At 45.0% G+C, this 14,714-nt stretch overlaps 1 protein-coding gene and 1 long non-coding RNA gene across 3 annotated transcripts in view; one reads left to right on the top strand and one right to left on the bottom strand.

Annotated features, from left to right (window-relative positions):
- The window catches only part of IFIT3 (interferon induced protein with tetratricopeptide repeats 3), a 6,119-nt gene extending 2,276 nt beyond the window's left edge, over positions 1–3,843 (bottom strand). Inside the window, exon 1 of one of the 2 annotated variants that reach the window (XM_006774698.2) lies at positions 3,761–3,843. In XM_006774698.2, coding sequence (XP_006774761.2) covers positions 3,761–3,765 — 5 coding nt within the window. In that variant the 5' untranslated portion in view covers positions 3,766–3,843. Of the gene's footprint in view, positions 1–621; positions 810–3,760 lie in introns of those variants that run through there. The other variant, XM_015571101.1, reaches the window with a different exon arrangement.
- Positions 3,497–4,657, top strand: LOC107184806. The gene is made up of 2 exons (XR_001515719.1): positions 3,497–3,962; positions 4,368–4,657. It is a non-coding gene; the product is annotated as an uncharacterized LOC107184806 (long non-coding RNA).
- Positions 4,658–14,714: the final 10,057 nt, after the last annotated feature.

The raw sequence follows: 14,714 nt of genomic DNA, 5'->3' as shown, positions 1-14,714 counted from the left end.
AAGGGTGAATTTGCTCTCTCTGGTTGAGCTGGAACATCCCCTCAGGCTGGGACTTATACCACTGGCTTTTCTGTGTCTGCCGCTTGCAGACAGTGAATCAAGGATGTCTCAGCCTCCATAATCATGTGAGCCAATTCCTCATAATAAACCTCTCTCTCTCTCTCTAGCTTATTTACATATATATGTACAGGGTGGGGCAAAGTAGGTTGATAGTTGTTCCTATGGAAAATAATACAATAACTGATAAAGAATAATATAAGAATAAACCGTGTTTCGCGTACTTACTGTCAACCTACTTTTTCCCAGCCCTGCATACACACATATGTATACATATATATGTATGTATGTATACCAGCATAGGTGAGAATCTTTATTTTAAAAAAAATAAGAGCGGTACTTTAAAAGGTGGGTAAAAAAATGAATGTTTACAAATTAGGTAGAAATAATACAAAAGAGGGTTAAAATTCTCAGAGGGAAAGCAAAACATCCAATTGTATAAAGCCTCTTCCCTTGCAAGAAATGTGCATAAGGATGAAGATCCAGTTTGGTTTCTCAGCTGAAAATGTACAAAATAACTTAGAAATAACTTGAGGTCAAAGGCTGCAAGCCCAGTATTTGTACCTGCCTGCTTTTGATCTAAGGAAAGTTGATGATCACAGTGCCAGGCAGAGCGGATGGTAGAAGAGCCAAGAGTTCTCTGTCTTCCATTCACCTTCAAGTACAAGCCAAAGAAGACAAGCCTTCAGTGAAGTCTGGCTTCTGCAGTTGCCTGACTGAATTTCCTCCATTGTGGTGCTCAAAAAGCTTTACTTCTTCGCCAGCAAAACATGGAAGAGCCTGGAACAACCCTTAGCAAATGCTTGCTTCCTCTTCCCAGCTTTTGGGGGTTGGGCCTGACATCAACCTGCAGCTTATCTATGTGTCTCTCATGGGTTCTGTTTTTCTGGGGAACTCTGACTATACACACCCCTAAGTTTTCCTAGACAGAAGAGCAGGTACTTTCCTCTTGCTTCCTGGACTCACTTTTCTGTAGCTATGGTCTGTGTGAAAACCCACAAAGCATATCCCTGCCACCATGTGAATAGACATGCAGGAGGTGGGGTAAGGTGATGAGACGCGAAACCTACGGTGAGAGGAACTGGGATCTCTCTTGTGCTGCTCAGTCACTAAGTCAGGGCTCAGTCCACACACATTCTGAGGAGGGAGTTTTATTTAGCCATCCATTGACTGTCTACAGGGCTCCTTTTTGTGTCACTTGGTGAGCTTGGGGGAATACTAAGAAAAATAAAGGTTATCCTGGCTGTCTCTGCCCCTAGGAGCTCACAGTCAGGTTAGAAGGAGCCATGAAAAGAATGAAAACCCCGGGAATGTTTGCCACCGTGCTGTGTGATTTAGTCTTTTCTCTTCATCTTCTCCATCACACAGGACACATGGGTTTCAGTCTGATTGAAGCCGTCTCCCCGACAGCCCCGATCCCAGAGAGAGTGAATTCAAGTACATGAAATGCTCTGCTTTTTTCACCTTCAAATTTTCATTGTATATTTGTTATTTGTTCATTGACATATTGACATGTTTTTATGTAATTCACGTTTAGGATAACATTAACATATTTAACTGAGTAGATACAAATAAAACAACTGAAGATAATTCTGATTTAATTAAAATACCCGATTGCCTTTCTAAAAACCAATACTCCATTTGCCAAGCTTTCCCCGCTTATTAATTTCTATCATGTGTGTGTGAAAGTGGCTCTAAATACTCTTTTTTTTAATATACATATATTTTTATTGATTTCAGAGAGGAAGGGAGAGAGAGAGAGAGAGAGAGAGAGAGAAACATCAATGATGAGAGAGAATCATTCATCAGCTGCCTCCTGCACTCCCCACACTGGGGAACGAGCCCGCACCCCGGGCATGTGCCCTTGACTGGAATTGAACCCGGGCCCCTTTAGACTGCAGGCCGATGCTCTATCCACTGAGCCAAACTGGCTAGGGCTCTAAATACTCTTTATACGTATAAAATTCAGTAAGTTACTGAACAATAATTAAATCAGACATTTGAAGGGAGGACAAGCAAGCAGGTAGAATGATGGCCGCAGTAACTTGAGGAAGAGAATGTCTCCATTCAGGTGGAACATGGAGCTGAATGCCCTTCCTTCCTGGAGACCATGTATCTAGTAGAAAACTTTGGGGAGCGGGAGTCCCTCTGGTCCAGGAAGAGATTTCTCATGGCCTCCATCGGCAGCCTTGAGGTTTTGCTGACCAAAGCAGATAAAAGCAGCACTGCAACTCCTTAGGAAACACCCAGAACCAGCCCGTTTGCAGTCTTTCCTCCTTCTCCTGCTCCCCTACCTGGACTGACCTTCTACAGGGCTACCTTTCTGTGTCACTTGGTGAGCTTTGGGGCGTTGCCCACAGACCCCAGCGAAGACGCCTCACCTCCTTCCAGGGCCTGGTGAAAGCCATTACCAGACTAGAATCTTGAAAGTTCCTGGAAGAGGCCCTGTTTAAATGGTAAGAGGAGGAGTTTCCAGAGAAACCTCCGAGGCAGCTTGTACAGGGACTGATGCTGTGAAGGGACAGGCAGAACTCACGGCCAGTTGTTTGGTCAGAACAGGCACAACCCGAGGAGCCCATCTCTTCCAAAAGTGAGCCAAGGAACTGTCCATAGCAGGGCTGCTCACACTTTCCCATGCACATGGACCACACCACACCACCCGAGGACCTGGCTGGAACGCACTGCTGAGCTCAGCAGGTCCGGGATGCTGCCTTTATAACCTCCTCTCAGCGGGGGCTGGATCCAGACCCCACGGTGAGTCGCAAGGGCCTATCCACTTTTTGGAAGTGATTTCCAATCACCAGTTTCTCATCCCTAAAAGCCCTTTAACAGGCAAGCCTTGCTTTATAAGAACATCCTTCCCACACCCCCACTGGCCACCCACTTTGGGCTTCCTCCACTCCCATTTACACTCTTACTCGGCAGGGAGCATTGAGTGTGTCTAGACTCTAGGAAGTACCTGTGGTCCTCTTTAAATATGTATTCTGTCCCCCCTTCCCTCTCCCCAGGCTTTAAGTCTGATTAGGACTTCAGAATGCAGGGCCCCGTAATTTGCATTCTAACAGGGCACTCTGCTTTATTATACCTGCCAGCTGCAACACAGCATGAAACAACACTCTCTCCCTGCTCACAGGGGAGGTCTGGCAGGTCGCTAAGAAGACACATTCCTCAATTCTGAAAGAGCCAATGGTAAGGTAGAAGCGACCTCATTCTAGATTGCAGTTTTGCAGCGCTGAATTAGTCATTAGCACATTTGCTGAGAAGCAAGCATACTTTAAAAATCACCACCACCACCACCTCAGAGCTCACAAACCGCTGGTTTAGTCTGACAAAATCTAAGACACAAAAGAGGGACCAGGACCTGCGCTGTCACCTCCCCATTGCCCAGATTTTGCCTGGAAGGAGCGGAGCAGGTTAGCCCTCGGGCTCTCTCCAGAAACTCCAGTCCTTGCCCTGCTGCAGCCGCCAGCGCTCCTGCGAGCACCCCCCTCCGTGTCCTTAGGCTGCCGGACTCAGTAAACAGACAGAGCGACAGAAATAAAAACGCAGGAATTGGTCAGAGAGGTTCATGACCACGTTCAGAGCAACGCATCTGTGATCTATAAGCACACACCGAATCAGGAGGATTCTGGGAGTTGCCCACCAGAAAAAGATTTGTAAGAAATGCTCTCCACTTGCCAGCAGAGAAGGCAGCCATCCTTACCTCATGACGGCGGTGTCCCTGGGATTCTGAGAAGCTGGGGTCCAGGCTGATGTTCTGTTCTGCTGGTGGATCGCAAGCGAGTGCCGATGAGGTTTCCAAGCCCTGGCGCTGGCCCTTCGGTCTGTGCTTTTATGGAGAAGAAATGGAAACTGAAACTGATGCGATGCCGTCAGGATTCCTGGTGAGGAGAAACGAAACTAAGGTATGAGAGCTCAGCTCACTCTCGCCCGGGAGTATTGTTCTACTCAGGTTCTGAAACTGTGTTTGAGAGACTGGAAAAGGCACTAGAGATGGCTTGCAGTTTCCATGCCCTACTCCTAGAGACCTGATCCAACCGGGGGTGGGCTGGGGCTCGGGGTCGAGAATCTGCATTTTTACACTCCCTGGATTTACTGTTGCAGGAGTGAAACCCAGGGTCCTTATGACTTTGATTAAATTTAACTTTAAATCCTAATTATAGAAATTATTTCTCTCTTTATAGATACACCCTCAGAAATGAGCCTTTCCCCCAGATAATCCCCCCCACGTAGCAGAAGACAGGAGCCCAAATCTGACTAATGATCACAGTGTGGGGACCTCTGGTATCTTGACCTTAGTTATGTTTCAGCTCCTGAGCCTTAAGATGGAATGGCCCTCTGGCTCCTTTCCCAGGAGACCAGACCGAGGGATGCCAGCAAGAATCTCAGAGCAAGACCTGAAGAAATGACTCACTGCCCTGACTTCACCTCCGACCAAGGAGCTCTCATCATGAGCCCCCTAATCCGTAGTGTCTTGTGATTTTGCCCTGTATAATCTGTAACCTACACACCATCAGGGTGTTAGGGCTTTTGCTCAAAAGCTTCCTGTTCTCCTAGGTGGCACCATTCATCATAAAATAGCCAGTATTTCTCCCCTGCAGTTCTGGGTGCCTAGTGTTTGGCTCTGCGTGCGCTGTGCTGTTGGACTCTTTGTGTTCTATTGCAGGAGTCCCTGTACCACAAATGGAGAAACACTACCCTAGAGGTGTTTGGAAAAGCAGTTTCCTATGTTCTTGCAAGAGATAATGTAGTGAATCAGAAGATCTAGAATAGAGGGAAATAAACACAGGACACCTGGATTTAGGGTAGCTCTTTGATCAGCTCTGGGATATTTCTTGAATCACATCATTGAGCCTCATTTCTTTACTTTTAAAATGGCCTAGAATGAACTGACTTTTTCCTTCCATCCAAATTATAGAAAACTGTGCCATGGGGAGATCCATTCTTACCTTCATCTAAGGCAGTGGTTCTTAACCTTGGCTGCACATTAGAATCACCTGGGAATCTTTTTAAAATCCTGATTTCTGGGCCTCATCCTCCGGAAATTCTGTTTCTTTGTTATGGGGTGGGGCCACAACATTAGTAACAAAGAAATAGAATTTCAGGAGGATGAGGCCCAGAAATCAGGATTTTAAAAAAGATTCCCAGGTGAATCTAATGTGCAACCAAGGTTGAGAACCACTGATCTAAGGTGTGGCCCTAAGGAGTGAGTCACCATCAAAGAGTGGTTCTCACCCTCCAAATAAAAACCCCGAGGGCCTAGTCCTCCCAGTCCCTGCCCCTTCTCTCCAATGTGAGCTTAACTGGAAGGATTGAGACATTTCACCCTTTGGCCTTTGTGCCCAGAGCTGGGACATGCTTTGGCACCTGGGTAATGACCTTACTGTATGTAAACACTTGGGTGAGTAATTTGCCCTCTGAACCCCGTCTTATTCACCTAGAAAATGAGGCTAGTAAAAAAATAACAGTTCTTCCTGCCTAGAGCTATGGGAAAGATGATAGAAGATAATGTATATAAAGCACTTAACAGGACACTACCTACTACTGATCGCGTAGAAACTGGTACAACTGTGATTACTGATAAATTAGTGCTACAATTTTAAGTGGATTTTGAGGGGGTGAAGGGAACCACTGAGTTTCTCAGTGCATGGGACAGAGGAGGGCACCCATGAACCGGCTAACAGGTGCTGGGCGTTTCCCCATGTGGCTCTCCCTTTGACAATGTTTAGCACTGCTAGGGAGGAGCACCTAACTCCGGTGGCCCACACAGCCTCTGGGAACAGGAAGCGCTGGTGTGGGCTTTAGTCCAGCATACCCCAGCATGCCCCTCTCAGACGCCCTCAGGTCAGTGCTCTGGACACCCCCAAGCACAGGTCGCTGCAAAACCTCTTGGACAGACCGAGGTTCTGGGCAGCGGCAGATTTTCTGGTCAAACTTATCCATGCAGGTACAATTGATATTATTCATGTCCAGGAGCCCATTCTACAGGAAAAGGCGACCTGAGGCACTTGGCAGTGAGTTCCTCTTACTCCTCTCCTCTGCAGGGGATTTGGGAGCCCTTGGGTCTTCCTTTCCTCACTGCCTGAGTGGTCACTTGGATCCTTCCTCCCCAGGCAATCAATCCCTCCCACAGCTGTCTGATGGGAAAGGCTTCTTTTTCTCTGTCCTCTCTCTTCTGAGGTTCTGTGTGATGGCAGAGCTCCAACTGGTCTGTATGCACTTTTTGAAATCGTGTGCTAAGGTTATAGTTTACCTACCATAAAATGCACCCATTTTAAGTGTACAGTCCGATGTGTTTTGCCAAATGTATATGCCCAAGTAACCACCAGGAGTAACTCCTTGTAGACTACCTGCATGATCTTCAGTTTCCCGTGTGCCTTCCTAGTGGATTCCAGCCCCACCCGCCTCCATGCTCCGGCAACCATGTCTCTGCTTTCTACCACTAGAAATTAGATCAGTATTAGACAAGAGATTAGGCCATTATGTTTTGAAGAGAAATGATTTCCAGCTCTCATCACAGCAATAAAAATCAACTCTAAGCCTTTGGTTTGTTTTTCATATAAGAAATGGAAAAAATAAATGCCCACCTTGAAGTGATCAAACTTTCAGGGCTCAATTCCTCTCAACGTGAGTTGGGTTTGGACTTCCAATTCCATCTTGAATAATGTCTGCTGAAAAGAAAATGACAAGAAGGCCTTCGGTCCTTCAAAGGAGAACAACAACAAAACCCCATAAAGAGGGATTCCTTAGTTCTGCCACTGAATCAGCAAGCTTTGTGCCTGAGTGGATCTAACCATTCCTGCCCAACCTCCCTCACCCAGCTCCCAGCTCCACCAGGTGTTCCAGGGAACAGTTCTAGAAGTTTAGAGAGCTGAGCTCCTACTCCAGAAAAAGCCCCGGAAATGAAAAGTGCCATGCTGATGAAGGCACGTTTAGTTCCGAAGTAACAGGACAACTCAGAATCTTGTCTGAACCTGAGAAACGCTGTTTTGCATTCAAGATCAAAGGTATCTATGCATTGTTATCTCACTGACCTCATGACTGCAAACTGCTTCTCAGCACGTCTCAAAAGGTGGGGCCAAGCTGATTGGCTCTTGGAAAATCTTGTCTGTGGCCAGTAAATGCTGAAGGAGCTATTTAAAGGGGAAGTGGGGGGTAGGGGTGGGCTTGCTCCCCGTTTCTAAGGAATTGCCTTTAGGAGAGGGAAGAGGAACTGGAAAGTGCAAGTGATTTCACATCAGGAGGGGGAAAATACAACAAGTTTGATGAGTTCTGCTATGACTCAAAGTACATTGTTTAAATGCCACTCATATTCCCTGGGGTGGGTCCTAGGAATAGTCTGTAGGAGATTCAGACTCCAGGGGTTTCTGGGACCACAAGATGCGAAAAACTGTTCCAGAAATATTTTCTAAAAAGTAGTTTCGTCCACTTTATCTGTGGGAGACAATTTGTACTTGGAGACCTGGATTTAGTTCTGTTTGTTCAGTTTACTAGCCCTTGGGTTAGCCCTGAATCACATCACCACACCCTAATCTTCTGTTTTGCCCCAGACTACATACAGAAAGCCAAACCCTGGAGATAATCTCGGGCAGTTTAAATCTCTGAGTAGTCTAAGATAATAGTTCGGCCTTCCCAGCTGTGAAATAGGAAGTAGTAACACATAATATTGTGTCTGGCTAGTTAGCTGATAAATTTACATGCCTGTATTTATTCCTTGAACTCTGAAGGAGGAATACTACCTTAAGACACATCTATTATTTATTTATTTACTTTTTTAAAATATATTTTATTGATTTTTTTTATAGAGAGGAAGGGAGAGAGAGTTAGAAACATCGATGAGAGAGAAACATGGATCAGCTGCCCCCTGCACATCTCCCACTGGGGATGTGCCCGCAACTAAGGTACATGCCCTTGAACGGAATCGACCCTGGGACCCCTGAGTCCACAGGCCGACGCACTATCCACTGAGCCAAACCAGCCAGGGCTATTTTCTATTTTTATAAAACTTCTGAAGAGGTTTAGAATGAACCTCCCCAAAATGTGCCACTTTGGCGTGTGGACTGTTTTAAGCTGAGGACAACTAAGCCAGCAAACTCAAGAAAACCTTTGACCTCTCCCTTAACTCCCTAAAAGAATTTAGATTGGAACAAGACAGTGCAAGCAATCCCTGAGCTTAAAAATAGAAGGCGACTGAAGAAAAGATTGCTTTCCTTATACAGTACACATTTGTCATGAGTACTCATTTTTAAGTTTGATTAAAATGTAATCCACGTACCATGCAACGCACCCATTTAAAGTATAGAATTCAGTAGTTTTAGCATCACAGAGCTGTGCAACCATCATCACAATACATTTTTAAGTTTTATTATTTTTAATTTCTTATTGATTTGAGAGAGAGAGAAATGGAGGAAACAGAGAGAGAAACATTGATTTGCTGTTTCACTTATACATTCATTGGTTGAATTTTTATTGACCTGACCTGGGATTGAATGAGAAACTTTGGCGCATGGAGACAACATTCAAACCAACTGGGCTACCCTGCCAGGGCACAGTCAATTTTAGAATATTCTCATTAACCCCAAAGAAGCTCCACACCCCATTTGTTGTTACCTCCACTCCTATTATCCCTCCCAGTCCTCCAGCAACCACTAATCTACTTTCTGGCTCTCTATTTGCTTACTCTGGACATTTCATATAAAAATATTCATACAGCCCTAGCCCGTTTGACTCAGTGGATAGAGTGTCAGCCTGTGGCCTCAAAGGGCACATGCCTGGGTTCCGGGCTCGATTCCCAGTAGGGGACATGCAGGAGGCAGCCAATCAATGAGTTTCTTTCATTATTGATGTTTCTATCTCTCTCTCCCTTCCTCTCTGAAATCAATAAAAACATATTTTTTAAAAAAAGAATCATACAGCCCTAGCTGGTTTAGCTCAGTGAATAGAGGACCTGTGGACCAAAGGGGTCCCCGCTCCCCCTCTGGTTTGATTCCAGTCAAGGGCATGTACCTTGATTGCAGGCTCCTCCCTGGCCCGAGTCCTGGTCAGGGCCCATGCAGGAGGCAACCAATCGATGTGTTTCTCTCACATCGATGTTTCTCTCTGCCTTTCCCTCTCTCTTCCACTCTCTCTAAAAATCAATGGAAAAATATCCTTGGGTGAGGATTAAAAATAAATAAATAAATAAAATAAAAATAAAAAGAATCATACAGTGTGTGACCATTTGTGACTGGCTTCTTTCACTTAACATAATGTTTTCAAGGTCCATCTATGTTGTAGCATGTATCAGTAAGTATTTAATTTATTTTTATTGCCAAATATTCCCTTGTAAGGATATACCTTTTTAATCTATCAGTTCCTTAGTTGATGGATCTACTTCTTGGCTATTATGAATAATGCTACTATGAGCATTCAGGTACAGGTTTATGTGAATATATGTTTTCATTTCTCTTGGGTACATACGTAGGGATGGAATTGCTAGGTTGTATGGTGATGCATTGTTTAACAGTTTGAGGAAGTGCCAAACAGTTTTCCAAAGTTGCTGCACCATTTTACATTAAGGATTTCAGTCATTAGTGATCCACCCCCTTGCAGCCTCCCAATAAGGTGTAGATTACCAGCAATAACACAGTAGCACTGTCAATCATAAGGAAAATTTCTAATTCATCTGACCAAGTTGTTGTAGGCAGTGGGAACAGCACTGGGTGTTAGACCCATGGGGTCAGACTGGACCTAGGTACTGAGTTCTGGCTGGGACAGAGTTCAGAGCCAAGACTCCAACTATAAGAGGACATTTATTTAGAAAGTTACAGAGATAGAAGAAGTCATTCGTAGAAGAGGTGTGCTGAGGAAGTAAGTTATGGAGGCAAAGGAAGGGCCCTAGGACAGTGGTCGGCAAACTCATTAGTCAACAGAGCCAAATATCAACCGTACAACGATTGAAATTTCTTTTGAGAGCCAAATTTTTTAAACTTAAACTATATAGGTAGGTACATTGTTATTAACTTAATTAGGGTACTCCTAAGGCTTAGGAAGAGCCACACTCAAGGGGTCAAAGAGCACATGTGGCTCGCGAGCCACAGTTTGCCGACCACAGCCCTAGGAGCTTGGGAGGGAGGATGGTAATGGTAATGCGCCTCGGAAGAGGGGGACTTGAGGAGAAGGAAAAGGTCAGAGACTACTGGTGGCTCCCAGGAGGGAGCGTGCACTGAGTCCTCCTTCCTAGGGGTTTTAAGGGTGGAGATTTTAGGGGTGGTCCCAGGGAAAGATCTTAATAGAATATTTAGCAGCTTTCCAGGTGTGTCCTTTCAGGGGTGTGGTCTCTCTCCACTGATTGGTTGGTGGGCACCAGGGCATGGGGCATTATTCAATGCAGCTGGTCCTGAGGTCAGCTGTGGCTAGTTTTGTTGCTTATCTGAGCCTGGAGCTGAAATCCGACTGAGGCCTAGATGTTATCTCTAGAGAGGAAAGGTCAGGGGGTTCAAATCGCAGGACCAGCGATATACTAAGGGAGGAAAGGTCACCCTGGGGGCAAGGTCCCATCCTACGATTGTCCTTTGGTAGGCACCCAGGGCTTTCCACCCTGGTGACCTTCTGTACCTGGCCTATCATCCTTGCTCTGCTCCTGTCTGTCTAACTGCCTACCACAAACTAATTACCTTTCCCCAAAGTAAATGATGGGGAAACAGTGGAGGCAAGGAGGGAGGAGACAGGAGCTTATGCCCTCCAGTTGGAACCCACATTTCCCAGGTTGAAATCCAAGGTTGATTGTGCAGGTGGCAGGGATCCTAACACAGTCTTATTTGTGTTTATCTTCAGGACTCTAATGCTGTCTCACTTCCGGACACAGACTGTGCGAGTCAGTTAGTTATCAGGAAACCCCTGGGTGGGCCCGGGCTGTCTGTCGCAATGTCCAATAACAAAGGCAGGGTTGAGTCATATAAGGCGCTTATTGAGAAGGCCAGCCAACCAAGAAGACAAGGGGCTTACAAGCATCCCAAACCTGCCTTACAGCAAGGTGCCGGGGGCAGGATTATACAGGGAAAATGGACTGGGCTGAGGTTGGGAACAGAATGCAATTCATGCAGTCCTGAAGGTCAGCAGATGGCAACCATTGTTCTTGGTTGCCAGGCGATGAGATGCTGGCTTGGCTCCTGGTGGGGTCGGCCTGATCATGCTTAACAGTTCTGCTTGCATGCTGGGTACAGTGTACATTGTCTGCAGCTGAATCACCTCCTCCATCACTTTGTGCGGGATCAAAGTGGGTACGCAGGTGCACTGGCCTGAGACATGAAACTTAGATAAAAAAAAATTAACCCTCTGTTCCCATATAAGAAACTTAACTCTGCTCCCATGCATATATGTATTTTAGGATTTCAAAATAATGTGATTATTTTTTAGATTAACTCAGGTGCTCTAGCTATCAAATGATACGTCCCCTACCCAATGGACATGAGGTGGGAAGGAAGATGAGTGTGGAGCATGACTCCAGTCTGCTGCCTCCACGGGCTGTCTGAGCTCTGCGGGAAACGCACCCTTCACTGAGGACGCTGCAGCTGAGAAACAACTAGTGCGACTTGGAACCCAGACAAGGATGAGAGGTTCTCCTCATTCCTTCATGGGTGTGACTACATGGGAGAACAGCTTGGGCAGGGATGTCGGTGCTCTCCGGGTGGCAATCAGATACAGGGAATGATGAGATGTTTTGGGGCCCTTTTCTCGAGAAGACATTGAGGGCTGTGGGTGCTGGAACCATGCCAATAGCTCATTCTGACAGACTAGTTCACCAACACTTAGGAGGCACCTCTTGGGGGCATGTTATTTACCAGGGTGAGCTTATGAGGAGAGTTAAATGTCTTGCACCGGGAGATGTGGTTAAGAGCCAGGGAATTACAAGTCATTCCAACTAATGTGGCTCCATTTGTTTCCTGGATAGTGACATTTCAGGAAACATAGTTATATATAAAATGTCCTTCATTGTTTTCCAATTGTCTCTGTTAGTTTTAAGTCCTCAAATAAATATTAAGTGTAATATGTCATATCTCTTGCCTACCCGTCCCACCTTATTCCTTTTAGGGTTCTGTTCCTAGTAGTATGACATCCTTGAGCAACACACATGCATTCACCTGGTGTGCCTTCTTTAGCACACTGGAGGTGCCAATGGTCTTCACTCCAGGTCAACAGAACATGCCCAGTTTCCTTCCCCAGGCACCAGATCCAGTAATTAGTTACTCAGGCAAAGTGAGCTAAACCTTCCCTTGAGACGTACACCTGTCCAATTCCATCCAGTGGAAGGAGTTTACCTTTGCGGCTGGTATGAATTGTGTTTTACACCAGAGAGGCCTCTTGAAAAACAGGAGAGACTCGGGGCTTCATGTTTCTTTGTATTCTTTACTTATCAAGAAAAACTATTTTTTACTTATTATGCCTTTGAGACTGCCTCCAGGTGGGGCATAACACAGCATCAGGGGCACCTCCTCATTTCTCATGATGGAGTCAGACAAGGAGAGAGAATGTGGATAGAAGCAGATATTAACAAGATTTAATGGAGAAAAAGACAGCAGCCCTCCCCCTCTCACTGCCCCCACCCCGCCACTGTCAGTGTGGAAGCAGGCTTTTGAGTGCACGAGGGTGCGTGGTGGTGGGTGTCAGGGCATAAGCTGAAGTCCTGAACTCTTTTAAGAAAGCTGTAGGGGAAAAAATGTTCTTTTCAGTGGCTGTGATGTGAGACTAGCCTAGGTTATCGGAGCCAGTTCATACCCAGTGTAACATTTCATTTATCTGTAGCTGAGTTGGAGGAGGTAAGGTACACCAAACTTTCTGAAAAACCAGAACACGCCTTTATGTTCCATCACATATACATTATGTATTAATTAAATCTATGACTTTTTTTCAGGAACCCATACTGTGCATATGGATGGTCTCAGGGCACACAACATTATTTCTGATACAGAAAATAACACAAAAGCCATTGTCACAGTAGTTGGAAATTTTAATAGAAAAAGAAACTTGATTTACATATAATGTTTTAATTGCTTGATGAACATGTTAATATAGACTTAATTTTATTGAAACATATTTGATATATAACATTGTGTCAGTTTAAGGTGTACAGCATGTTGACTTGCTACATTTTTATATTGTAATATGATTGCAATTGTTTGACATATTTTGTGGTGGGAATAATTAAGATCTAGTGTCTTAACAAGGTTGATGATTATAACACAGTATTACTGTCTCTATTCACTGTTCTGTGCATTAGATTTCCAGAACTTCTTTATCTACTAGTTGCAGGCTTGTTTGTACCCTTTAACAGAATCTCGTGTCCCCTTGCCCCTCCAGCCCCAGATAACCATGTTTTAAATTTGAAGGAATTCCAACAGACAAACATTTTGCAACCCAGAGAATAACCGATGGTCTCATGCTCGGTCAGCTCACTGTGTTTTGGGTCACACAGAACTTGACATTTGTAGGCTATTCAGTGTCTACCTAGAAAATTCCAATTGCTCCAAACATACCATTACTTTGGGTGTTTTCATAAAAAAATTCAGTTAAGAGAACTTTTATATCACTGAATTTACATTTCTAGTGGTGGCAAACCCTTCCTTTACTGATGTAATTTCTCAAGACCTTTCACTAGCTCCTTAGCCACCAAATAATTCCCTGTTCTGCTGCTTTCCTAGCATCTTGAACCTGGGGGTCATCAAAGCATTTTTTTTTAAACAAAGCAAATACATTTTCCTAATAGTGGCTAAGGAAATGAAAATTTCTCCATATGATTACAATCTGCAATGACAAACCAGCAGCATTCCTTTCTCTTGCTCTCTTTTGCCTACCCTGTTCCTACCCCTATGGGTGAGACATTTATTTTTAAAGAAAGGTATTATTTTGGTTTCTAGCATACTTTACAGAATCCTTTTTTAAAATAGTTGTTTGTTTGTTCTTTTATTTATTTATTTGAGGAACAGAGAGGGAGAAGAGAGAAACATTGACAGGAGAGTGTAACATCAATTGGCTGCCTCTTGCCTGCCCCACCAGGGATCAAGTCAGAAACCTGGGCACGTGTCCTGATGGGGAATCAAACCGGCAACTTTCAGTGCATGAGACGATACCACACTGACCAGGGCCAGAATCCTTTTTTAAAAAATTCTTCACATGTTGTATTACGATTACAGGGAGAGCAGAGTGAAGGCAAAATCTCCCCCATGTGCCCCTCGAACCTCTCCAGTGTGACTGACTGACCCCATTACTTCTCGCAGATATGTCCCTTCTGGATTTGACTTATTTTCTGCTCTTTTTCAAACTATCAGTTAATAGGACGATTGAACTGCTGTCATGTAGGACAATCTAGATTAAGGATAATCTAGGGCAGTGGAGAAAGAAGGCAGGAGAGGGGGAGAGAGAGAGAGAGAGAGAGAGAGAGAGAGAACACCAGCCCTAGCTAAGCTCTAAGCTTTGGTCCCCCGGCCTTTGGATGAACCTAACATTCCTATAACGGATCTCAAATGACACCAGTGATGGGAAAGCACTGCAAAATGGACCAGTGTTACAGATGTCAATTGGGAAATGGCCCCTTTACCAAGCCACAGGACCTTACACGCCCACCCCCCCCCCCCCCCCCCCCACTTTGTCCCCCTCCCGCAACCCCCCCACCCAACGGT

Source organism: Myotis davidii, unplaced genomic scaffold (genome assembly GCF_000327345.1).
Source record: "Myotis davidii unplaced genomic scaffold, ASM32734v1 scaffold1688, whole genome shotgun sequence".
NCBI lineage: Eukaryota > Metazoa > Chordata > Mammalia > Chiroptera > Vespertilionidae > Myotis > Myotis davidii.
The sequence above is the reverse complement of the archived record's forward strand: the minus strand, read 5'-3'. Positions and strand labels throughout refer to the sequence as shown.